This window comes from Carcharhinus amblyrhynchos, chromosome 25, assembly GCF_965287045.1.
Source record: "Carcharhinus amblyrhynchos chromosome 25, sCarAmb.v2.hapA, whole genome shotgun sequence".
Classification (NCBI taxonomy): Eukaryota; Metazoa; Chordata; class Chondrichthyes; order Carcharhiniformes; family Carcharhinidae; genus Carcharhinus; species Carcharhinus amblyrhynchos.
Window position 1 is genome coordinate 2158887 of NC_137348.1, and position 24948 is coordinate 2183834.

The 24948-nt window shown below is 46.9% G+C and overlaps 1 protein-coding gene and 1 non-coding gene across 4 annotated transcripts; one reads left to right on the forward strand and one right to left on the reverse strand.

Moving 5' to 3' along the window:
• The first annotated feature begins 374 nt into the window (after positions 1 to 374).
• Positions 375 to 23107, forward strand: med22 (mediator complex subunit 22). Of its 3 annotated transcripts, none has more exons than XM_080212055.1 (5): positions 375 to 502; positions 866 to 1003; positions 10606 to 10686; positions 13537 to 13745; positions 22114 to 23107. In XM_080212055.1, exons 2-5 carry the CDS (start codon positions 881 to 883, stop codon positions 22343 to 22345), a joined length of 645 nt encoding a protein of 214 aa, XP_080068181.1. In that variant the 5' UTR covers positions 375 to 502; positions 866 to 880; the 3' UTR covers positions 22346 to 23107. The 3 variants fall into 3 exon arrangements, with proteins under 3 accessions (XP_080068181.1, XP_080068182.1, XP_080068183.1); XM_080212056.1 differs by having other exon boundaries at positions 872 to 1003; XM_080212057.1 differs by lacking the exon at positions 22114 to 23107 and having other exon boundaries at positions 13537 to 13975.
• On the reverse strand, positions 14903 to 15100 carry LOC145358451 (U2 spliceosomal RNA). Its single transcript, XR_013889475.1, has one exon. It is a non-coding gene; the product is annotated as a U2 spliceosomal RNA (small nuclear RNA).
• Positions 23108 to 24948: the final 1841 nt, after the last annotated feature.

Here is a 24948-nt window from a genome sequence, read left to right on the forward strand (position 1 = left end):
TATTCATAGGTATTAAAATACATAGTAATCCCCGCCATGCGCTTTTGTTCTAGAGATTTCCAGCCATTTGGAATTTTGAACATATCCCCCAGGCTAGTCCTCCCGCCTTGTTGATGATCGTCACCAAGTTGGTGTCACCTTAACAAGATGGCGCGACCTCACTAAGATGGCGGTTGTCAGTCACGTGTGCTGTCCAGTTCCAGTGATTGGCTGGTTATGCACAGCTCAACCGAGCTCGATAGGAAAACTTTATTGAGGTGTGATTGACATCTCAGCCAACCAATAAGATGGGCTCTGAGAGCACTCCTGGCCGGGGAACCAATCGGCTGCAGACGGGGGTGGGGTTTGAGGCAGAGCGGGTTTGGTTGCAGCGAGTGGCGGTTTGTGCTCAGTGAGGGTCTGCCCCGGGGAAGATAGTGACCCTCCCCCAGCCTGTGCTGACTCCAGACCCGGCCTGTAGGCCCGGGAGCGGACAGGACGTCAACATTATCCTGTGTCCCAGGTGAGAATGGGTAAACGATAGAACAATACAGCACTGACACTCTGACAGTGCGGCACTCCCTCAGCACTGACCCTCTGACAGTGCGGCACTCCCTCAGCACTGACCCTCTGACAGTGCGGCACTCCCTCAGCACTGACCCTCTGACAGTGCGGCACTCCCTCAGTACTGACCCTCTGGCGGCGCGGCGCTGGCCCTCTGGCGGCGCGGCGCTCCGTCGGCGCTGGCCCTCTGGCGGCGCGGGCTCAAACCCCTGGCTGTTGAATTTGGGCAGCCTACCTCTGTGGGACTGAACACAGGAAATTTTGGAAAATTTTGGTTGAGATATTTGTAATAATGTTGCTTTGTATATTTTCCCTGGCGGAGGCACAGGCAGCCAAGATGTCACAGCAACGGACATTGCCTCAAAGTAAGGAGCTGCTGCTCCAGTCCTACAACAAGAGACTGAAAGACGACATCAAATCTATTCTGGACAACTTCACGGAGATTATCAAAAGTGCTCGGGTATGTGACTGCAAATGGGGCCAGTCTGAGTGAATATATTCCATTTGCTTCATGTTTGTCCTGGAAAGATTATTTCTCATTAGTGTATCAAATCCCGAGCAGCAATAAGTCTTTGTGTTTCACTGGCAGCCGAGCAAAGGTGGAAAGTTCCAGCACAGAAGTGGATCATTTGGCTTATTAACTTTGCCGGTGTTTGTTCATCACCCAATTCACCCTGTCTAATCCCACTCTCCCACTCACTGCATTTACAGTGTGATGTAGCTCTCTCAGCAATTGTATCATTTCCCTTTTTAAGCCAATTTACAGATTTGGTTCAGCTCAGGTTTGTGACTGAAAATCCCTCATTCTGGTTTTCAGCTGTGTGAAAACGTTTCCTAATTGTTCCTTTACTTTTTTGTGATAGTCTAAAATATCTGCTGCTTGTTTCTGTCTCACTGATCACTGGGACCAACCTTTGCCAATTGAGCATCTTATCACCTTTCCTAATGAAAGCATATCACAAACTCCCCTTGCAGGGTCACCTTTAATCTTGTCAACTCCTGTGACAAGAGCTCTAAATGATCACATCTCCATAACTGCTGGTGCAGCACGCTAGCACAGTGGTTAGCACTGCTGTCTCACAGAGCCAGGGACCCGTGTTCAAGTTTGGTCTCAGGTCGCTGTCTGTGTGGAGTTTGCAGATTCTCTCTGCGTCTGTGTGGGTTGCCTCTGGATGCTCTAGTTTCCTCCCAAGGTCCAAAGATGTGTGGATTAGGTTTATTGGCCATGTTAAATTGACCCTAGTGTCAGGAGATTAGCAGGGTAAATACGTGAGGTTATATATGTGTGGTCGGTGCAGACTTGATGGGCTGAATGGCCTCCCTCCACTAGGTATTCTATGTTCTATTCTAACTGTAACCCTTTCCTCTTTCACTGGTAAACTTGAACATTGCCCACGAGGCGCTGGAGGTAGCAACGTTCTGGCAAACGGAATATACTATGGGAAAATGTACAATTGTCCATTTTGGCAGGGAGATTGAGATAGAGTCTATAGTGGGGGATTCTTGTTCAGTGGCTGGAATTCTGTAGAAAGTTAAAGCTGTTTGAATGTATAGCTTTTTGCGAAAGTAAATTAACTTTATTTCTTCAGCATAACATCTTTATTTATGTTTTATTAGAATAAATTCAAATTAAAACATACAGAAAGACAAAAGTAGCAATACAATGGACAAAAGACAATTAAAGACAATTAGCTTGGCCGATGGGAGATCTCCGATATGCCAAGCAGCATGAAATGACCACCACAGACATTTCTCAGAGGAGCTCGACTTTCCCGCCCAAAGTCCTTGACACTTATACGAGTTTGTGATTTCTGGTACATCCCAATCATTAATAAGATGTGATTTCATTTATTTTCAATATGTCAATTCACTAAGACAAGATTGAAATGATCAATTATAATATGCCAAATCAAAAAGATGGTATTTCATTAGTTGATTGCAATTAACAGAAGGCCACCTCATGGCATGGGTGGTTTTCCCTGTTGCGAGGGAACGTCAAAGTTGTATTTTGCTTACTCGGTATTGGTTAACCGCCAAGGCTTGACTTGATGCCAGAAGTTGGGCCTGCAGTTGGCATTGTTCCAGTCTGGCTGTGACTGTTTCCAATACAAAGTTTCGGCAAACGTTCCTGGTTTCAAGATAATATGGCCTCTAATCAGATTCAGTCAATGTTTTTGATGCTGAAAGTTACACAGAATCCATCATGTTTTTGTAAACTATCAATGCTTCATTGTTAAACTTTAATACAATCTTTTTAATTTGATGTTTTAAGTTTTCCTTGTGCTTTGCTTTTTTGGTTTGGACTGCTCCCCCTCCTTTTGGGGAGCTGCCCCTTTTAAGTTGTCCCCCAGTTAATTTGATTTAGCTTAATTGGTACCGGAAAAGAAATACAACTCAGCAGAATTCCATTTAAGTAGCTCTTTAAACAAAGACATACGCAGTCACTATAGGTCATTAATTAAATTACTTCAATTCATATTTAAACATATAAATCATATTTCAGTTTTAATTAAAAACAATTTCCCCATGTAATTTGCTGTTAGATCATCATGTTGGGTATATTGATTCACTTAGTTTTATTATCCTTGTACTAGTTATCTTAACTTTAATTTAGAAATTTGCTTCCACAGAAGCTTATTATCTAAATGGTGAGAGGTTCCGAAACTCTACAATTCAGGTGGTCTGAGTGCATTAATCACAAAAGATTAATATGCAAGTACAACATGTAATTGGGAAAACTAACATAATATTGATTTATTGCAACGGGAACTGAAAACAAAGTTAATGGGGTTATGCTTCAGTTACAGATAAAGGTAAAGTCGCCATTGTCCCAGATGACCATAGGCTGACTTGTGCTTTAATCTGAGGTGAAGGACAAGCTTAAGAAGTTGGGGCATTCATGAATAACCTCTGTTGGTATGGGAATTGAACCCACACTGTTGGCATAGCTTTGCATCACTAATCAGCTATCCAGCCGACTGAATAAAAGCAAATTACTACGGTTGCTGGAATCTGAAACAAAAAAGAGAAAATGTTGGAAAATCTCAGCAGGTCTGGCAGCATCTGTAAGGAGACAAAAGAGCTGATGTCTCAAGTCCAGATGATCCTTTGTCAAAGCTAAAAGGTGTAGATAGTGGGAGATACTTATTCTGCAGGGGGAGGGAATGAAAGATGAGTCAGAACTGCAGAAACCAGGGGAAAAGGCTGCTAATGGCAGCCTGTAGAGAGAATAGAAGGTGTGAATGGTCAAATGGCAAAGATGCTAAAATCAGAGGGTAAGCTGTAGCAGGTGAAGATGTGAGGGGGGTGGAGGAGGGAATGGGTAGGAGTGAGGTCAAATTTAGAGAAAGGGGAAGCAAAAGGAGACAAAAGGGAAGGAAAATGGGGATAAAGTAGGGGGAAAGGAGTAGGAAGAAAAATGAAGAAAGACAATAAAGAAATAAAAGGTAGAAAACAATAAAAAAATTTAAATAAAATGGAATGAAAACAAAGAGGTGGAGGTGGGGGACAGCAAATCATCTGAAGTTGTTGAATTTGACGTTGAGACGGGAAGGCTGTGAAGTGCCGAGCGGGAAGATGAGATGCTGTTCCTCCAGTTTGCATTGAGCTTCACTGGAACATAAGAAACAGGAGCAGGAGTAGGCCATCTAGCCCCTCGAGCCTGCCCCGCCATTCAATAAGATCATGGCTGATCAGTCGTGGCTCAGTTCCACACTCCCGCCCTCTCCCCATAACCCTCAATCCCCTTGCCTATCAAAAATCTATCAACCCGCGCCTTAAAAATATTGAGCGAGGCAGCCTCCACCACTTTAACGGGCAGAGAATCCCAGAGATTCACCACCCTTTGAGTGAAGACGTTCCTCCTCAACTCCGTTCTAAACCGCCCCCCCTTTATCTTGAGGCTGTGCCCTCTAGTCCTACTGTCCTTTCTGAGCGGGAAGAGCCTCTCCACCTCTATCCTATCCATCCCATTCAACATCTTATACGTCTCAATGAGATCTCTCCTCATTCTTCTAAACTCTAACGAGTACAAGCCTAGTTTATTCAGCCTCTCCTCGTAGTTCAACCCCCTCAACTCCGGAATCAGCCTAGTAAACCTCCTCTGCACTCCCTCCAAGGCCAAAATATCCTTCCGTAAGTGCGGCGACCAAAACTGCACACAGTACTCCAGCTGTGGCCTCACCAGTGCCTTATACAGTTGCAGCAAGACCTCCCTACTTTTATATTCAATCCCCCTCGCTATGAAGGCCAGCATCCCATTCGCCTTCCTGACCACCTGCTGCACCTGCAGGCTGGGTTTTTGCGATTCATGCACAAGGACCCCGAGGTCCCTCTGCACCGTCGCATGCTGCAGTATGCATTGCAGCAGGCCAAGGACAGACATGTGGGCATGGGAGCAACCCACATGTGTGTTAAAATGGCAAGCAATCGAAGGTTAGGGATCTGACTGCGCACACTGAAGGTGCTCAACAAAGCGATCACCCAAACTTGGTTTCTGCGATAAAGAGGAAATCGTGTTGAGAGCAGCAAATGGAATACACCAAATTGAAAGAGGTGCAAGTGAACTGTTGCTTAACGTGGAATGAGTGTTTGGCCTTGGATGATAAGCATGGAAGAGGTAAAGGGACAGGTGTTACATCTTCTGCGATTGCATGGGAAGATGCCATGAGTGACGGGAGAGATATTGGGTATAGTGGAGGAGTGGACTAGGTCTCTGTGGAATGCTGACAGAGGGAGTGAAGGGAAGATGTGTTTGGTGGTGGCGCTAGAGTTGGCAAAAATGGTGAGGATTATGCTTTGCATATGGCGGCTGGTGGGTTGAAATGTGAGAACCAGGGGGACTCTATCCTTGTTCTGGGAAGGAGGGGAGGGGGTGAGGGCCCTGGCACAGGAGATGGACTGCGCGCTGCTGAGAGCCCTGTTGACCACTGTAGATGGGAATCCACGGTTGAGGGAAAAGGAGCCCATATTAGAAGCACCACTTTGGAAAGTGGCACCATCGGAACAAATGTAACGGAGGTGAAGGAGCTGAGCGAAAGGGATGGAGTCTTTACAGGATGTGAAGTGTGAAGTGCGAAGAGCTGTAATCCAGATAGCTGTGGGAGTCAGTGGGTGTGTAATGGATATTGGTAGTCTATTGCCAGAAATGGAGACAGAAAGGTCAAGGAAGAGTCTGAGATGGAGCAGCTGAAGGCCACAGAGGAGCGGAAACTGGAAGCAAAGTTGATGAATTTTTCAAGGTCTGGACAAGAGCCTGAAGCGGCACCAAAATAGTCATCGATGTACTGGTAAAGGAGTTGTGGGAGGGGCCCCAGGGCAGCTAGGAACAAGGAACGTTTCACATGTCCCATAAAAAGACAGGCGTAGCTAGGATCCCTACGGGTACCCATTGCTACTGCTTTGATTTAGAAAAAGTGCAATGAGTTAAAGGAGAAGTTGTTGAGAGAACGAGTTCAGCCAGCAGAGGAGAGTGGTGGTGGATGAGAATTGTTCAGGCCTTTTTTCAAGAAGGAAGTGAAGATCTCTCGGGTCTGCCTGGTGTGGGATGAAGGTGCGGAGAGATTGCACATCCATGGTGAATGGGAAGCAGTGAGGGCCTGCAAACTGAAAACTGTCAATATCCTGCATGGCATCAGAGGAATCCTGAATGTAGGTGGGGAGGAAATGGCCAGCTGCAATGTTCCACTGAAGCTCAACGCAAACTGGAGGAACAGTATCGCACCTTCCGGCTCGGTACTTTACAGCCTTCCAGTCTCAACATCGAATTCAATAACTTCACATGATTAGCTCTGTCCCACCTCCACCCCTTTGTTTTCATTCTATTTTGTTTAATTTTTTATTGTTCTCTACCTTTTATTTCTTTATTGTCTTTCTTCATTTTTCTTCCCCCTTTCCCCCTACTTTATCCCCATTTTCCTTACCTTTTCTTCCCTTTGCTTCCCCTTTCCCCCTTTTCCTAAATTTGACCTCTCTCCCACCCATTCCCCCCTCCCCCACATCTTCATCTGTCACAGTTTACCCTCTGATTTTAGCATCTCTGCCATTTCACACCTTCTATTCTCTCTATGGGCTGCCATTTGCAGCCTTTCCCCTGGTTTCTATGGCTATGACTCATCTTTCATTCCCTCTCCCTGCAGTATAAATATCTCCCACTTTCTGTGCCTTTTAGCTTTGACAAAGGGTCATCTGGACTCAACATCAGCTCTTTTCTCTCCTTACTGATGCTGCCAGACCTGTTGAGATTTTTCAGCACTCTCTTTTGGTGCAGCCGAATGAGTTATACAGAGCGTTAGTGACAACACATAGAAGTAAAGATACAATTTTGGTTTCCTTATTTAAGGAAAGATGTAAATGCATTGGAAGCAGTTCAGTTTACCAGACTGATAACCTGGAATGGGCAGGTTGTCTCATTGGAGAGGTTAAGTTACATAGAACATTACAGCGCAGTACAGCCCTCAATGTTGCGCCGACCAGTGGAACCAATCTAATGACCCTCTAACCTAAACTATTCCAATGTTATCCATATGTTGGTATCACTAGAGTTTAGAAGAGTACAACGTTTGATAAATAAAACAAAAAGACATTAGATTACCTATTCACTTCACGATGCCAGTCCCAGGTTTCTGCTCTTCCCCAGGGCCATGCAAATTTTTCCCCTTGAAGTATTTATTCAAATTGGTTTTGAAAGTTCCTGTTGAACCTGCTTCCACAGCCCTTTCAAGCAGCACCTTCCAGATCATCAGTACTCACTACAAATTAGCCAATTGCTTTAAACCTGTATCTTTTGGTTTCAGACTGTCGTGCCACAGGAACAAATTTCTCCAGATTTACTCTATTTAAAACCTTTCATCATTTCGAACCTCTACATTAAATCTCCGCTTAACCTCCACTGCTGTGAGGGACATAAGAACATAAGAAATAGGAGCAGGAGTAGGCCATCTAGCCCCTCGAGCCTGCCCCGCCATTCAGTAAGATCATGGCTGATCTGTCGTGGCTCAGTTCCACTTTCCCACCCTCTCCCCATAACCCTTAATCCCCTCTCTTATCAAAAACCCATCAATCCGCGTCTTAAAAATATTTAGCGAGGCAGCCTCCACCACTTCAACGGGCAGAGAATTCCAGAGATTCACCACCCTTTGAGTGAAGAAGTTCCTCCTCGACTCCGTTCTAAACCGCCCCCCCTTTTATCTTGAGGCTGTGCCCCCTAGTCCTACTGTCTTTTTTGAGCGGGAAGAGTCTCTCCACCTCTATCCTATCCATCCCATTCATCATCTTATACGTCTCAATGAGATCTCCCCTCATTCTTCTAAACTCTAACGAGTATAAGCCCAGTTTATTCAGCCTCTCCTCATAGCTCAACCCCCTCAACTCCGGTATCAGCCTAGTTAACCTCCTCTGCACTCCCTCCAAGGCCAAAATATCTTTGCGCAGGTGCGGTGCCCAAAACTGCACACAGTACTCCAGCTGCGGCCTCATCAATGCCCTATACAGCTGCAGCAAGACCTCCCTACTTTTATATTCAATCCCCCTCGCTATGAAGGCCAGCATCCCATTCGCCTTCCTGACCACCTGCTGCACCTGCAAGCTGGGTTTTTGCGACTCATGCACAAGGACCCCGAGGTCCCTCTGCACCGTCGCCTGCTGCAGTTTTTCGCCCCGTAAATAATAGTCCTTCCTACCATTCTTCCTACCAAAGTAGACCACCTCACACTTGCCAACATTAAATTCCATTTGCCATTTCCTGGCCCATTCGCCCAGCCTATCTAGATCCTTCTGCAGACTCTCCACACCCTCCGCACAATTTGCCGTTCCACCAATCTTGGTGTCATCAGCAAATTTCGACACCCTACACTCGGTTCCCTCCTCCAGATCATCTATATAAATGGTAAAAAGCTGAGGCCCCAGCACCGACCCCTGGGGCACTCCACTAGTCACCATCCGCCAATCCGAATAGCACCCGTTGACCCCCACTCTCTGCCTCCTATTTGACAACCAATCCTCTATCCACGCTAACACCCTACCCCCAACTCCATGTCCCTCGACCTTCTGCAATAACCTCTTGTGAGCTACTTTGTCAAACGCCTTCTGAAAATCCAGAAAGACCACATCTACCGGCTCTCCTCTATCCACCGCCCTAGACACATCCTCATAGAACTCCAGTAAATTTGTCAGACACGACTTCCCTTTAATGAAACCGTGCTGCGTCTGCTCTATCAAGCAATTCCCTTCAAGATGCCTCGCAATTTCCTCCTTAATGACAGATTCTAACATTTTACCTACCACAGACGTTAAACTAACTGGCCTATAATTCCCCACCTTTTGCCTGGCACCCTTCTTAAACAACGGCGTAACTTTAGCTGTTTTCCAATCATCCGGCACTTCCCCGGAATCCAGCGACGTCTGGAAAATAACCACCAAGGCATCCACTATCACCTCCGCCATTTCTTTCAGAACCCTCGGATGCATTCCATCCGGTCCTGGGGACTTGTCCACAATCAGCCCCTCCAGTCTGTCGAGCACCGCCTCTCTAGTAACAGTAATGTCATTAAGACCCTCCAGTCCTACCACCTTTCCATCGCTAACACCCGGCAAATTATTCACGTCCTCCTCCATGAAGACAGAAACAAAAAAGTTATTCAATACCTTAGCCATCCCCTGCCACTAGGTCCCCTTTCTCATCCTCTAAAGGACCAACGTTCACCCTAGCCAGCCTCTTCCTTTTTATATATTTATAAAAACTCTTGCTATCCTTTTTTATATTAAGCGCTAGCCCAGCTTCATAGTTTCTCCTACCCTTCTTTATCAACTTCTTTGTCAATCTTTGTTGACATTTAAACCTCTCCCAATCCTCTTCTCGCCCACTACTCTTAGCTACTCTAAATTCCTCCGCTTTTAATTTAACACTTTCCTTCACCTCCTTCGTTATCCACGGCTTATTACCTCTCCTCCTACTGTCCTTTTTAACCATCGGAATAAATTTCAGCTGAGCACCAAGAAAGGTCTCCTTAAAGATCCTCCACTGCTCCTCAACAGACCCTCCCTCCAACGCGCTCCACCAGTCCACATTCGCCAATTCTTCTCTCATCCTACCGTACTCCCCTCTATTCAAACAAAGGACACGTGTCCGGGAACCCACTTTCTCCTCCTCCATCTGCACCAGAAACTCCACCATACAATGATCACTCTCCCCAAGAGGATCCTTCACCACAAGGTCCCTAATTCTACCCGCCTCATTAAATAGCACCAGATCCAAGATAGCTTGCTTCCTCGTCGGCTCCAACACACACTGTTCGAGGAAACTATTCCGGCAGCATTCCAAGAACTCTTCCTCGAGCCCCCTGCGTCCAACATGGGTCGACCAATCAATATGCAGATTGAAATCCCCCATAACTACGGCCGTCCCATTCCTGCACGCCGCACTTATTTGTGCGTTAACAGCCTGCCCCACCTCCAGATCATTATTCGGGGGCCTATAGACGACACCCACCAGCGTCTTCCTCCCTTTGCTGTTCCTAATCTCCACCCACAGCGATTCCACCCTCTGCTCCTTGGCTCCAATATCATCCCTTGCTACCACCGTGATGCTATCCTTAATCAGCAGAGCTACGCCCCCCCCCCCCTTTTCCCTCCTGCCTATCCTTCCTAAACACTTGATAGCCCTGTACATTCAGCTCCCAGTCCCTGTCACCCTGCAGCCACGTCTCTGTAATGGCCACCAGATCGTATCCATTTGTGTCGATCTGCGTCACCAGCTCATCCACTTTATTCCGAATGCTTCGTGCATTCAGATAAAGTGCTTTCATGGAAACAAGCCCAGTTTCTCCATTTTTTCCGCAGATGTCGGAGTAGGAATTTGTTGGGTACTGGATTATGAGCACAGATCAGCTACAATCTGAATGAATGGGGAACAGGATTGAAGAGTTGAACCTGTTGTCCATGTGTCCACCCCCTTGGTTTTCTGGGCTACACCATGAACAAACAGAAACATCTAATTGCTGGAATAGTCAGAGATTTAACGTGAAGACGCTGACCCTAAATTTTCACCAGAATCTTGTTTTTCAGGTTGAAGATGAGACGCAGGTCTCCCGCGCAACTCAGTGTGAGCAAGATCACTATGAGATGCACGTTAGAGCAGCAAACATTGTAAGTAGCGAGTGGGTCAAATATGCTCGATTCTTTCTTGTTGCAGTTTTTTAAAAATCTAAATTTCACTGGGGTACAATTTCCCCACCCATTGACTCTCACTGGGGTACAGGCCCCATACATACTGACTCTCACTGGGGTACGGGTCCCACGCGCACTGACTCTCACTGTGGGGGATGGGTCCCACGCGCACTGACTTTCACTGGGGGACGGGTCCCACGCGCACTGACTCTCACTGGGGGACGGGTCCCACGCACACTGACTCTCACTGGGGGACGGGTCCCACGCACACTGACTCTCACTGGGGGACGGGTCCCACGCACACTGACTCTTACTGGGGGCCGGGGTCCCACGCGCACTGACTCTCACTGGGGGCCGGGGTCCCACGCGCACTGACTCTCACTGGGGGCCGGGTCCCACGCGCACTGACTCTCACTGGGGGCCGGGTCCCACGCGCAGTGGGTTAAATTTGTTGCTTGTTCACTGTGCTTAGGAGGAATCTGGAGCCCATCTGTCTTTTATTCACATAATCTGGAGAAAGCAGGCACAATCTCATTTTCCTTTCCCCAGTTAGTAATTCTCATGTATAACTGGAGCATGTGTTTCATGGTCAGAGGATTGTAACATTAACATCCTGTATCTTTCCAACTGATTTTATTCACTCCACCATTCGCAGGCGTGCGTTCAGGTGCCTGGGCCCTAAACATTGGAATGTCCTCCCTAAACCATGCTACTTCTTTGCCTCTGTCTCTTCCTTTTAGACCTAAAGCTATCACTTGGACCAAGTTCTAATGTGTGAAATTTTGTCTGCTTTACACTGCAGTGAAGCACCTTGGGATGTTTTACCACAGGAGCAGCGCTATATAAGTTCAAGTTCTAATGATGAGTGTCAGCCAGCTATTCAAACATGGAGGGAATCACCTGATGCTGTGTGACCTGCTGTCCACATGTGGCAATTTCTGGCTGGAATAAAAGTGAACGGTCAGAGCTGGGGCAGAAACAGAAAGTGCTGCAAAATCTTGGCAGGTCTGACAGCATCTGTGAAAAGAGGACAGAGCTAATGTTTCAAGTCTGGATGACCCTTCATCAGAGTCATCCCAGCTTGATACATTAGCTCAGCTCACTGCTGAGATTTTCCAGCATTTTCTGCTTTCGTTTCAGATTCCAGATTCCAGCATCCACAGTATTTTGCTTTCAATCAGAATTGGGGGTCTCAGGCTGATTTCCCCCTCCCTGAGCAGGGGTGCTGAGGCCAATGAAAGATTGCTGGCCTTGGAAACGGTCCAGACGAGGTTCACAAGAATAATTCCTGAAATGAAGAGCTTGTCGGAGGTGATTAGGTGTCTAGATGGGGGTAGTGCAGTTGATGTCATCTACACAGACTTCAGTAAGGCTCTTGACAAGGTCCCACATTGGAGGCTGAGCAAGAAGGTAAAAGCCCATGTGACCCAGAGCAAAATGAATCCAAAATTGGTTTAATGACAGGAGGCAGAGAGTGATGGTAGAAGGTTGTTTTTGTCACTGGAAACTTGTGTCCAGCGGTGTTCCATAGGGATCAGTGCTGGTCCCTTGCTGTTTGTAGATCATTAATGATCTAGATGTGAAAGTAGGAGGGATGATCAGTAAGTTCGCAGATAGCACAAAAATTAGTGTTAGGGTGAATAGCGAGGAGGAAAGCCTTAGATTCCAGGATGTTATAGATGGGCTGGTCAGATGGGAAGAACCGTGACATGGAATTTAACCCTGAAAAGTGTGAGGTAATGCATTTTGGGATGATTAAGAAGGCAAAGGAAATACACAATGAATGGTAGGACACTCAGAAATACAGAGGATCAGGGGGACCTTGGGGTGCATGTCCATCTATCCCTGAAGGCAGCAGGACAGGTAGATAAGGTGGTTAAGAGGAAGTACGGGATACTTGCCTTTATTAGCTGAGGCATAGAATGTAAGAGCAGGGAAGTTATGATAGATCTGCATTTAACGCTGGTGAGGCCACAACTAGAGTACTGTGTTCAGTTCTGGTTGCTACACTATAGGATGGATATGATTGCAATAGAAAGGTGCAGAGAGATTCACCAGGATGTTGCCTGGGACGGAGAGCTTCAGCGACGAAGATCCAGGGTAGGATGGGGTTATTTTCCTTGGAGCAGAGAAGGCTGAGGGAAGACCTGATTGAGGACAGAGAAAGGTACATAGGAAGGAACTTGTCCTCTTAAGGGAGGGATCAGTAAGTTAAGGCAAGGGGCAGAGGATTTAGAGGGGATTTGGGCAAAAATTTTTTCACCCAGAGAGTGGTGATGCGCTGTCGGAGGGTCGGTGCCGAGGGAGCGCCGTGCTGTCGGAGGGTCGGTGCCGAGGGAGCGCCGCGCTGTCGGAGGGTCGGTGCTCCCACTCGGCTGGATGTAATGGAACTCAGTCACTTTTTGGGAGAGGTGAAGGAAGTTCTCCATAATATCCTGCGGGCAATTATTATTCCGTGTCCTGCGGCAGGATTTAGACCTCAGGCAACACCGCTAAAAACAGATGAGCTGGGTACTATCATGTTGCTGTTTGTAAGATCTTGCTCTGTGCAAATTGACTGACTCGATTCTTACTTTTCAGCAATAACTATGTTTCACTCACTGTGAGGTTTTAAATGGTGCTGTATATAAGACTTTTCAATGTCCTCTCAACCTTCTCTACTCGGAGGATAACAGTTGTATTTTCTCCTGCCTTTCCACTCATTTCTAGCAGAGTTGTGTTGGGTCAGGGTATCAAGACCACGGGGCAAAAACAGTGAATGGAGTTGAGATGCAGCTGAATCATTGTCTAATTCCTGGTTTGGGCTCTTGTTTCTCTGCTGTCTGTTAGGTGCGAGCCGGGGAGTCACTGATGAAGTTGGTATCAGACCTGAAGCAGTTCCTGATCCTCAATGACTTTCCCTCTGTGAATGAAGCCATTAACCAGCGAAAGCAGCAGCTCCGAAACCTGCAGGAAGAATGTGACAAAAAGCTGATCACCCTGAGAGACGAGATCGCAGTCGATCTGTATGAACTGGAAGAAGAATATTACTCCTCCAGGTACAAATAGCCCGGAACAGCCCCAGCACAGCATTCAGAATGTTCTGTCAGCATCCATAAAAGGGCTCCCAATATCACTGACATATTCCATAGTGCAAGTCAGGCTTACTTACTGGCACCGTAACACTCTCGTAACCCCCCTCTGTGCTGCCCTGCTAGCCTCCCCCGCCTCCCGTGACGCCCTGCGAAAGCCCCTCCCCACCACAACACTGCCAGCCTCCCCCCGTGACGGCCTTCCACCCCCTGCCAGCCCCCTCCGCCGCGACACCCTTGTGTATCCCCACCCCCAGTCGCAAAGCCCTTGTAACACACACACACGTGCCCCCCACCCCCCGCCATGACACCTGTACATACTTTGTGGTAAATGTGGATTTCTTTGAGGAGGGGATATCTTGACATTTAAGATCTTGCTGATGTCATTCCTCATGGTCCTAACTACCACCCACGAGAAATGCAAGATTTTTAGTTTTCACTGTGATGCGTCTTGATTTTTGGTTCTAGTTGAGACTGTTTGGCCACGCTCCACATCGCATCTTCCTCCATTGAGGGCAGTCTTGGTCTAACATTTTGGAGTGGTGGGGATGTGGGTGTGTATTTTTTCTTATCCTCAACCTAACAAATTCCTGATGCTTAAACCATTTTGAGTACCTTAAGGATTCTTCCCTCCCATCTCTGTTGCAGTTTTCTGTGTTGAATCCACAGTGAAACCCCAGCCTGCAAATAGACTACAGAAAGGCTGCTTTATTCAAAAAAAAACAACCCCAAACAAGGGTGCTGACCAGATGGTGAATCTTTGTGTTCTCTGGCAATGTCGAGCTAAAACATTCCTAAGTGCAATTCTGAATAAGTCCCCATGTTGCAGTAGCTGTTTTTTAATCCAATTCAAAGTCTCAACATGTGAGACATTCCAGATCCAAGCTGACAAGACAGGCAAGCTTCTTCATGTCTTGGGTTTGATCTACATGATCCAAGCTGATAGGAGCAGGCATTGCACCCCCTCCAGTGCTTGATTTTATTTGCATTTTAGCCAAATGGCTTGGATGCAGCTGTTTTTTATGTACCAATGTAATTAAATCAAGTCCAATTCAGAGTCCCAACAAGTTGAGACATTCCCGATCCAAGCTGACAAGACAGGGCTCTCACCTCCTGTCTTGGGCTTGATCTACATGATCCAAGCTGATTGGAGTAGCTGTAGCTCCTCCTCCAAGGCTTGATCTCATTTGCATCTTAGCCAAAAAGCCGAGATGCCGCTTTCAAAAATGCTTCAAATGAAGCTGAAATGTAACCTAATGACTTCAACCAAGCACAGCATGTCAATACTACACTTGATCTTAGCCAAAAGGCCAAGAAGCGATGCAGCTGTTATTGGAGTTTACCCTTTCCTGCCACCTAGTGTGTGGAACTTGAAGTTGATAACTCAGCGTTAAAGTGAGTGGGCTGTCACTTTAAGATAATGTTTTCTGTGGGGGAACTTCCTGTCCCCGGTTTTACCATAATGAGAATCTGAGAATTTTTATAATGTAAACTGGAATTTAATTTCACAGATCTTTCTTAGATTAGGAAGAGATTCTTTATATCTTTTATAATTTTATATATCTATAATATGATCATGCAGTCTATGAATGCACAAACATGCTGTTCCTCAAACTTTAAATGTCTCACCATGTCTGATCTGTGTAAAATTTGATGGGGAAGTATTTTTTGTATTTGTTCTGTTTGCGGTAATATGACATTGTGACCATAAAGGGAAAGATTGGTTACACAGAGTTTCCCTTCATACAAGAATATTCGTTCAATGGGGTATTGTAACCAGAGTAATGGAGAAATTACTCTATAAATAATAATCGCTTCACATTAGCTTTTTGTGCAATACGTGTTCCGCTTGGATGCTACAATCCTGCTAAAGCTGCAGAACAGACAAAATCCCAGTGCAGTTCAGCACTCATCACTTCACTCTCACTCCAGGATATCCCATAATTTCTAATGTCCCATTCATCCAAAATATCTTGTATCGTCACGGGGATCGTAAATGCTTGCACATTCCATAATATCAGTGCTGTAAGCTGCCTGCTTACATAACCAGTATAACTGTCGCAAGTTTAATACACACCACATTTTCCAGTATTGCATACATCACTTCACATCAAAAAGGTTGTTTAAGTGTATACCCCATAATATCACTCTGAATTAGTTGTACGTCCTCGAATATTTTCATGTGTATCGCATCACGTCCTCAGTGCTTTATTTCATGTACATCCCATGACAGCAAAGCTATCCATTCAATGTACATCCCATAATATTCCTGCTATACCCCATAATAACACTCTGTGCAGCCCATCATGCAATGTAGCCCCGGCTGCTCAAAGAGTAACCTTGCTGTCCAATAGCTGGGAGTCAGTGAAGAATAGCTGTTGTCCTGGCCTGAAGACCAGCTCTGTCCCTGGGATCTCCGTTCCAGCCTTTGGAGAGACTGGGCTCAGAGTAACTTCCCAAACACTGGCTTATGGAGAGTGCAACTTCCATCTCTGGCCTGGATGAGTGTACTGACCTCGACAGTTGTTCTCAGTGCCCTTGGGTTAGCCAGGAGGGAGAAGAAATCAGCCTCCACCCCTCTCCTGATCACCGTCTCAGGACAATGACTCCTGCCAGAAAGGACACCTCCGTAATCGAGCAAGAACGCGGTTGAGTTGTGCTGTCATACCACAAGCAGTTGAATAGCTTATCACAGGGGCTTGCCCAATGAATGGCTAAATGGTGGAGTTAGGAATATAGAGGGTGGCATGGTGGCACAGTGGTTAGCACTGCTGCCTCACAGCGCCAAGAGACCTGGGTTCAATTCCCAGCTTGGGTCACTGTCTGGGTGGAGCCTGCACATTCTCCCTGTGTTTGCGTGGGTATCCTCCAGGTGCTCTAGTTTCCTCCCACAGTCCAAAATGCGTGGGTTAGGTTGATTGGCCGTGCTAAATTGCCCCTTTGTGTCAGGGGGACTAGCAGGATAAATACATAGAACTACGGGGATAGGGGCCGGATGGGATTGTGGTTGGTGCAGACCCAATGGGCCAAATGGTCTTCTATGACTTCCTCGGATGCAGAATCCAGTGAGAGGTAGACAGCCTCGGGGAGCTCACCTCTGGAGTCAGGTGAGAACAGGACTAGGTGGATTCACACCCTCCCCCATCTCCCAAACTCGCTTTTTAATATCAGTATGCTCCCCTCATTCACATTTGGCAGATTCTGGTTCCGTAAAACACATGCTTTAAGCTAAAAATCTGTTCTCCATCAGACTCTACCCAGGATGAGAATGCTTTAGAATAAACTGAAAGTGAAATCTGTTTTAATTTACCAAATCTTCCTATCGTGGGTTGCATTTATTATTTGTCATTATGTGCCTTGTTCACTGTTCCCAATGTTTTCAGAAAGAAATTTGTTTTTATCTCTGTATTTGTTTATTTTTGTTTTTAAGATTTATATATATTTTAAAATTGCATCTTCATTCTATTAAACATGCCAGCATCTCACTTTAAAGAGTCAACATTTTAAAACTTCCTAAATAAAGTTAATACCATTACAGATCACTAATTTCAATCTCTGACTTTCTGTTTAACACGACCGCCTCATCTCCTGCTTTGCTCCTGCCACTTTCTTCCTCTGCTTTTAAAACACAAGCCATTTGTCAATTAAATTTCCCTAGTCTTTTTATGTTTAATCAGTAGAGCAGTTCCTAGGAAGGATTCAGTCAATAAAAACAGCACCTAGTGTGTTTTCAAGGGGATACAGATCAGGAAACACTTGGATTCTCCCTGGGATTCTGCTAGTCTAGCTGATACTCTGGAGAGAGGAGCAGGGTTGCTAATATTGCCTTATTGTATTTCAGTGTCAGTGATCCAAATACTGATGATCCCTGTGCGCTAACTCCATTCTGATGACAGTGCTGGACTGATTTATAATACCCCTCTTAGTTACACTGCTGAAACTGCTTTGGGAGTGTTTGATGGGGACAGTGTAGAGGGAGCTTTACTCTGTATCTAACCCCATGCTGTACCTGTCCTGGGAGTGTTTGATGGGGACAGTGTAGAGGGAGCTTTACTCTGTATCTAACCCCGTGCTGTACCTGTCCTGGGAGTGTTTGATGGGGACAGTGTAGAGGGAGCTTTACTCTGTATCTAACCCCGTGCTGTACCTGTCCTGGGAGTGTATGGATTGGCCTCCATTAAAGGGAACCCACTTTCAACACAACTTGCGTTTTATATCTCACCTTTAACATGATGATAAGGTGCTTTACAGAAGTGTTAGCAAATGTAGTAAGGGCTGATAACTTGAAGATTGGTCCAAGGGGTTAGGTTCAGAAGCAATTGGTGGGGGGGGGGGGGGGGGGGGCGGGGGGGCGGTGAGCTGGGACAGATGGACAGGTTCATACAGGGATTCTCAGTGTGTAGTCTGCGAAGTTGAAGGCTTGGCTGTCAATGCTGGAGTGATTGAAATCAGATAGGTGAAGTGGAATTATATCATTGTGAGGCTGGAAGACTTGTAAAGAAGGTAAATGCACATGGGATACTGGGTAATTTGATAAAGTGATTCAAAATTGGCTCAGCTGTAGGAGACAGAGAGTGATCACAGAAGCTGCTCTAGTGAGTGGAAGCCAGTGTCCAGTGGGGTACCACAGGGATCTGTGCTGGGCCCCCTTTAATTCATCAATTATATAAATGACATTGATGACTATGTAGGGGGTAGGGTCAGTACGTTTGTGGATGACACAAAGATTGACCGGGTGGTTAGAACATAAGAACATAAGAAATAGGAGCAGAAGTAGGCCATCTGGCCCTTCGAGCCTGCCCCACCACTCAATAAGATCATGGCTGATCTGTCGTGGCTCAGTTCCACTTTCCCGCCCTCTCCCCATAACCCTTAATCCCTTCTCTTATCAAAAACCCATCAACCCGCTTCTTAAAAATATTTAGCGAGGCAGCCTCCACCACTTCAACGGGCAGAGAATTCCAGAGATTCACCACCCTTTGAGTGAAGAAGTTCCTCCTCAACTCCGTTCTGAACCGCCCCCCCTTTATCTTGAGGCTGTGCCCCCTAGTCCTACTGTCTTTTTTGAGCGGGAAGAGTCTTTCCACCTCTATCCTATCCATCCCATTCATCATCTTATACGTCTCAATGAGATCTCCCCTCATTCTTCTAAACTCTAACGAGTACAAGCCTAGTTTATTCAGCCTCTCCTCATAGCTCAACCCCCTCAACTCCGGTATCAGCCTAGTAAACCTCCTCTGCACTCCCTCCAAGGCCAAAATATCCTTGCGCAGGTGCGGCGCCCAAAACTGCACACAGTACTCCAGCTGCGGCCTCACCAATGCCCTATACAGCTGCAGCAAGACCTCCCTACTTTTATATTCAATCCCCCTCGCTATGAAGGCCAGCATCCCATTCGCCTTCCTGACCACCTGCTGCACCTGCAGGCTGGGTTTTTGCGACTCATGCACAAGGACCCCGAGGTCCCTCTGCACCGTCGCCTGCTGCAGTTTTTCGCCACGTAAGTAATAGTCCTTCCTACCATTCTTCCTACCAAAGTGGACCACCTCACACTTGCCAACATTAAATTCCATTTGCCATTTCCTGGCCCATTCGCCCAGCCTATCTAGATCCTTCTGCAGACTCTCCACACCCTCCGCACAATTTGCCTTTCCCCCAATCTTGGTGTCATCAGCAAATTTCGACACCCTACACTCGGTTCCCTCCTCCAGATCATCTATATAAATGGTAAATAGCTGAGGCCCCAGCACCGACCCCTGGGGCACCCCACTAGTCACCAACCGCCAATCCGAATAGCACCCATTGACCCCCACTCTCTGCCTCCTATTTGACAACCAATCCTCTATCCACGCTAACACCCTACCCCCAACTCCATGTCCTCTGACCTTCTGCAGTAACCTCTTGTGAGGTACCTTATCAAACGCCTTCTGAAAATCCAGAAAGACCACATCCACCGGCTCTCCTCTATCCACCGCCCTAGACACATCCTCATAGAACTCCAGTAAATTTGTCAGACACGACTTCCCTTTAATGAAACCGTGTTGCGTCTGCCCTATCAAGCAATTCCCTTCAAGATGCCTCGCAATTTCCTCCTTAATGACGGATTCTAACATTTTACCTACCACAGACGTTAAACTAACCGGCCTGTAATTCCCCGCCTTTTGCCTGGCACCCTTCTTAAACAACGGCGTAACATTAGCCGTTTTCCAATCCTCCGGCACTTCCCCGGAATCCAGCGACGTCTGGAAAATAACCACCAAGGCATCCACTATCACCTCCGCCATTTCTTTCAGAACCCTCGGATGCATTCCATCCGGTCCTGGGGACTTGTCCACAATCAGCCCCTCCAGTCTGTTGCGCACCACCTCTCTAGTAACAGTAATGTCATTAAGACCCTCCAGTCCTACCACCTTTCCATCGCTAACACCCGGCAAATTATTCACGTCCTCCTCCGTGAAGACAGAAACAAAAAAGTTATTCAAGACCTTAGCCATATCCCCATCTACAGTGAGGCGGAGTGTCTTGGGCTGCAGGAAGATATAGACAGAATGGTCAAATAGGCAGATAAGTGACAGATGGAATTTAACCCCGAAAAGTGTGAGGTGATACACTTTAGAAGGAGTAATTTGACAAGGAAGTATTCAATGAATGGGGGGACACCAGGAAGTTCTGTGGAACGAAGGGACCTTGCCGTGTTTGTCCACAGATCTCTGAAGGGAGAAGGGCATGTTAGTAGGGTGGTGATAAAGGCATATGGGACACTTACCTTTATCAATCGAGGCATAGATTATAAAAGCAGGGAAGTCATGTTGGAGTTGTATAGAACTTTGGTGAGGTCACAGCTGGAGCAGTGTGTGCAGTTCTGGTCACCACATTATCGGAAGGATGTGATTGCACTGGAGGGGGTGCAGAGTAGATTCACCAGGATGCTGCCTGGGATGGAACATTTAAATTATGAAGAGAGGTTGGATAGGCTTGGATTGTTTCATTGGAGCAGAGAAAACTGAGGGGCGACCTGATTGAGGTGTTCAAGATTGAGTGACATGGACAGAGTGGATAAGCAGCAGCTGTTCCTGTTAGTTGAAGGATCAGTCACGAGGAGACACAGGTTCAAGGTGAGGGGTGGAGGTTTAGGGGTGATGTGAGGAAAAACTTTTCACTCAGAGGGTGGTGACAGTGTGGAATGTGCTGCCTGGGTGGGTGGTGGAGGTGGGATGCCTCACATCCTTTAAACAGTACCTGGATGAGCACTTGGCACATCGTAACATTCAGAGCTATGGACCAAGTGCTGGCAGATGGGATTAGGTGGGAGTTCAGGTGTTTCTCATTTGTTGGTGCAGATTCGATGGGCTGAAGGGCCTGTTCTGCACTGATGATTCTCTGATTCTATCTACAATTCCAAGAGTTTTTGGAAATAGGAAGGAGTGAGGAAATGGAAAGATCTGAAAACCAGAATAAGAATGATTGACTGGAGACATTGCTGGACTGGGAATCCACACGGTGAGTGAGCAGGCATAGGGGGGGTGATGGGTAAATGGGATTTGGAGTGAGTTGGAACACAGAAAACAAAGTGCCCACTAATTTGGCTTCACAGCATATGAATGTATTTAAAGAGCAGAATATGAGTTCAAATTCTAGGAGGGGTGAGGAAGGGAGTGGAAGATTGGAGATTGGTGAGGGAGCGCCGCGCTGTCGGAGGGTCAGTGGTGAGGGAGCGCCGCGCTGTCGGAGGGTCAGTGGTGAGGGAGCGCCGCGCTGTCGGAGGGTCAGTGGTGAGGGAGCGCCGCGCTGTCGGAGGGTCAGTGGTGAGGGAGCGCCGCGCTGTCGGAGGGTCAGTGGTGAGGGAGCGCCGCGCTGTCGGAGGGTCAGTGGTGAGGGAGCGCCGCGCTGTCGGAGGGTCAGTGGTGAGGGAGCGCCGCGCTGTCGGAGGGTCAGTGGTGAGGGAGCGCCGCGCTGTCGGAGGGTCAGTGGTGAGGGAGCGCCGCGCTGTCGGAGGGTCAGTGGTGAGGGAGCGCCGCGCTGTAAAAAATGCAGCTTTGTGGATGGTTTGTTAAACTGAGGCCTTGTCTACTCTGTCAGGTGGATATTAAAAATTCCGTGAGATTATTATTGAGGGGAATAAGTGAGTTCTGCCTTGTTTCCGAGGCCAACATTTCTCCTGTTTATTGTTCTTGGCTGTGAAACGCTTTTTGGGATAATCTGATGTGCTAAAAGGTTCTCGAGAAATGCAACTCTTTCTTTCTTTGTCACTAACTGCCTTTAATTTGTTTCTTGTGCTCTTTTCCCTATGTCCTTTGCTCTTCTTTCTTAATGCCATCTTTTTTTCCTGGCCAAGCTACAGCCTTTGGGATGGTGCTGACCTCCCGCTCTGTGAGGCGTACCGGAGAGGGGAGGAGGAGGAGGAGGAGGAGGAAGGGGTGGTGACACCCGAAGAGGAGATGGTGACAGAGACAGCCGGACCTGCTGTGACTGCAGGAGGTGAAGCTAATGGCAGAGTGGCGCAGAGCAATGCCACTGCCCCACCGCAGGTCAATGAGCATGGAGCAGGGAGCACAGATCCTGTCTGAGGTTCGGAGCAGGCTGGGGATGGGCAGGAAATGACCAGCGACGACCTCCCAGTCATCACCGCCTTCACCTTTGTCTATGATGGATCACGTCGGTGCTTTGGATGGATGGAAACCTGAGACAATACAGCAGACGTTGCTTGACCCAATCCTCAGCATTTACTCATTGCTTCAGCAGGGAATTGTGGCAACTTACATGAAACTAGTGGGATATTGCAGTCTTAGTGCCCAAAGTAGATGGGCAAACTAGCATCTGATGGCTTTACGTAGGGTTGAGTATGGGTGAAGCAAGCTGGATGAATCCATCCACCGAGCATTTTCACTTTTCTGTTTTTGAGTTGTATGTTTTAGGCCACGGTTCAGTTTGATGCGGTTTTCTCTTTTTTCTGTGAGCCAGTGGTTCGGACTGAGTACATGCTGTGTGTATCGGAGGTGCCCTGACTGAATAGACCAGGGGATGGTGGGGAAGGTTAGAAAGCCAACACTTTCTCCTGATGGTTACCCATTTAAGTTCAAGAGGGAGAGAATCAAGCAGCAGTGTTAAAAATATCTAGATTATTTGAACCATGCAGCAGTCCCTGAAGTTGTGACTAACCAACCTCAATGTAAACCAGCTCAGTATTAAATGACACAGCCCGACAGTGTCACATAATCAGAACAGTCTTTTGTAAAAGAAGTTTTATTTTTACACAGTAACAGGAATTGTATGTTTAAATTGTACCTTCTGTAATGTTTGAATTTGTTAGTAAACTTGAATCTGAGACATTTTCTTCTGTTTTGCTCCATCAATTCTTGTACAGTGTGGGGATTGCCTGGGCCATTTGTGTGTGGGATTTTTGAATGTGGTGAATTTAAACTAAGCTGATCAGTCATAGCTGTGATAAGAGGGCTAGGCTTGAGACCCGTGCCCCTAGTTTGGAAAGAGTGATGGAGCAATAGTTGACAGTCCAGTGGCACTGCCTGCAGAATGGCAGGCCCTCATGGTTGAATAGCTTTTGGTATAGACTGCCTGTTCAATCGGGACAGTTGAGACATGGGCTTCAGTGGCAAGGCCAGCATTTATTACACATTTCTAATTGACCTCCAGAAGGTGGCAGTGAGCTGCTGCCTTGAATCACTGCAGCTCCTGGCCTTTCAGCCCTCATCCCAAAAAAAGGGACAAGTATTTTGCGTGATGATTCCTGTCAGGCTGCAGTGAGGAGTGGGGACTGTGTTGGGCGGTGGGGCTGTGTCAGCCTTGAGCTGATCTGGAGCACCGGCTGTAGGGGTCATCAAAGCAGTGGAAGGACTTGATCGATTTTTAGCTTGGAATTGGTGTTAACAGCAAGTTCAAGGTTGTCTTAGCATCATGATGCCAAGACTGCCCACAGGCCCTCATACAGGAGCTTGTCACACTGACACCTGGAGTGGGTAATCCTGGAAATTAGAATTCAAATAGCACTGTGCAGCTTGAGAAATTTAATTCAGTTTTGAAAAAAAAACTGGAAATAAAAAGCTGTTCTCTGCGCAAGTGACCAGGAAGCTGACAGACTGTCATTAAAAAAACTCAACTGAGTCACCGAATCAGTGTCACTAGTAGCTTACACTGACATTGCAATGGAGTTACTGTGAAAATCTCCTAGTTACTGCACTCATTCGGGTACACAGGGCAAAAGTAGCATGGCAGATGCACCTAACCAACACATCTTTCAGACAAGGGGGACCATGCTGACTCCACACAGACAATGATCCAAGCTGGGAATTGAACTGGGTCCCTGGCGTTGATTAGCACTGCTGCACACTGTTCCCTTCCTGTTGGCGAACACTTAAGTGGTCACGGGCATTCAGCCTCTGACCTTCGGGTAAGCATTCTCCAAGGCGGCCTTCACGACACACGACAGCGCAGAGTCGCTGAACAGAGACTGATAGCCAAGTTCCGCACACATGAGGACGGTCTCAGCAGGGATCTTGGGTTCATGTCGCACTATCTGTAACCCCCGTGACTTGCCTGGGTTTGCAAAACCTCACTTACTGTACTGTCTGGAGACAATACACATCTCTGTAACCTGTGATCAGTGTTCCTTCCACTCACATTGTCAGCCACTTCAGGTCTTGAACAGCAGGTTAGGTGTAAGGATTCGCATTTTAATCAGTAATCTCTAAACTGTCTGTGCTTTATATGCTCTGTCTGAGGCCAGAACTCTCCATTCACCTGACGAAGAGACAGTCCCCTCGAAAGCTTGTATTATCAAATAAATCGGTTGGACTAAAACCTGGTGTTGTCAGACTTTTTACTGTGGCCTCACAATGTGCCAGCTTCAGGGAAGGAAAGCTGCTGTCCTTCCCTGGTCCAGGATAACGAGACCCCAGGCCCACACAGTGATTGCTGATTTGAAAGCAGCCTCTCATCTACTTCACTCATTACCAGTGATTCAGTGAGAAACTTACCCTGCTGCTCCAGATACATTGGGGGGTCAGTAACAAATGTAAAGGTGGCCAGAACCCCTCCATCCCAAGAATAAATACAGACAAATACCTGTTCACCTATTGGTTCAGTAGCTATCGCCAGGAAGCCAGAGATCATTTACATCCGTGAGTGCTGACAGGACCTCAACTTAACATCTCAT

Excerpts from the sequence above, each read along its gene's own strand:
- med22 (XM_080212055.1), top strand. The coding sequence starts at position 881 with ATGTCACAGCAACGGACATTGCCTCAAAGTAAGGAGCTGCTGCTCCAG. Across the intron at positions 10,687-13,536 it reads ACGTTAGAGCAGCAAACATT|GTGCGAGCCGGGGAGTCACT; the intron begins GTAAGTAGCGAG and ends GCTGTCTGTTAG. Across the intron at positions 13,746-22,113 it reads GAAGAATATTACTCCTCCAG|CTACAGCCTTTGGGATGGTG; the intron begins GTACAAATAGCC and ends TTCCTGGCCAAG.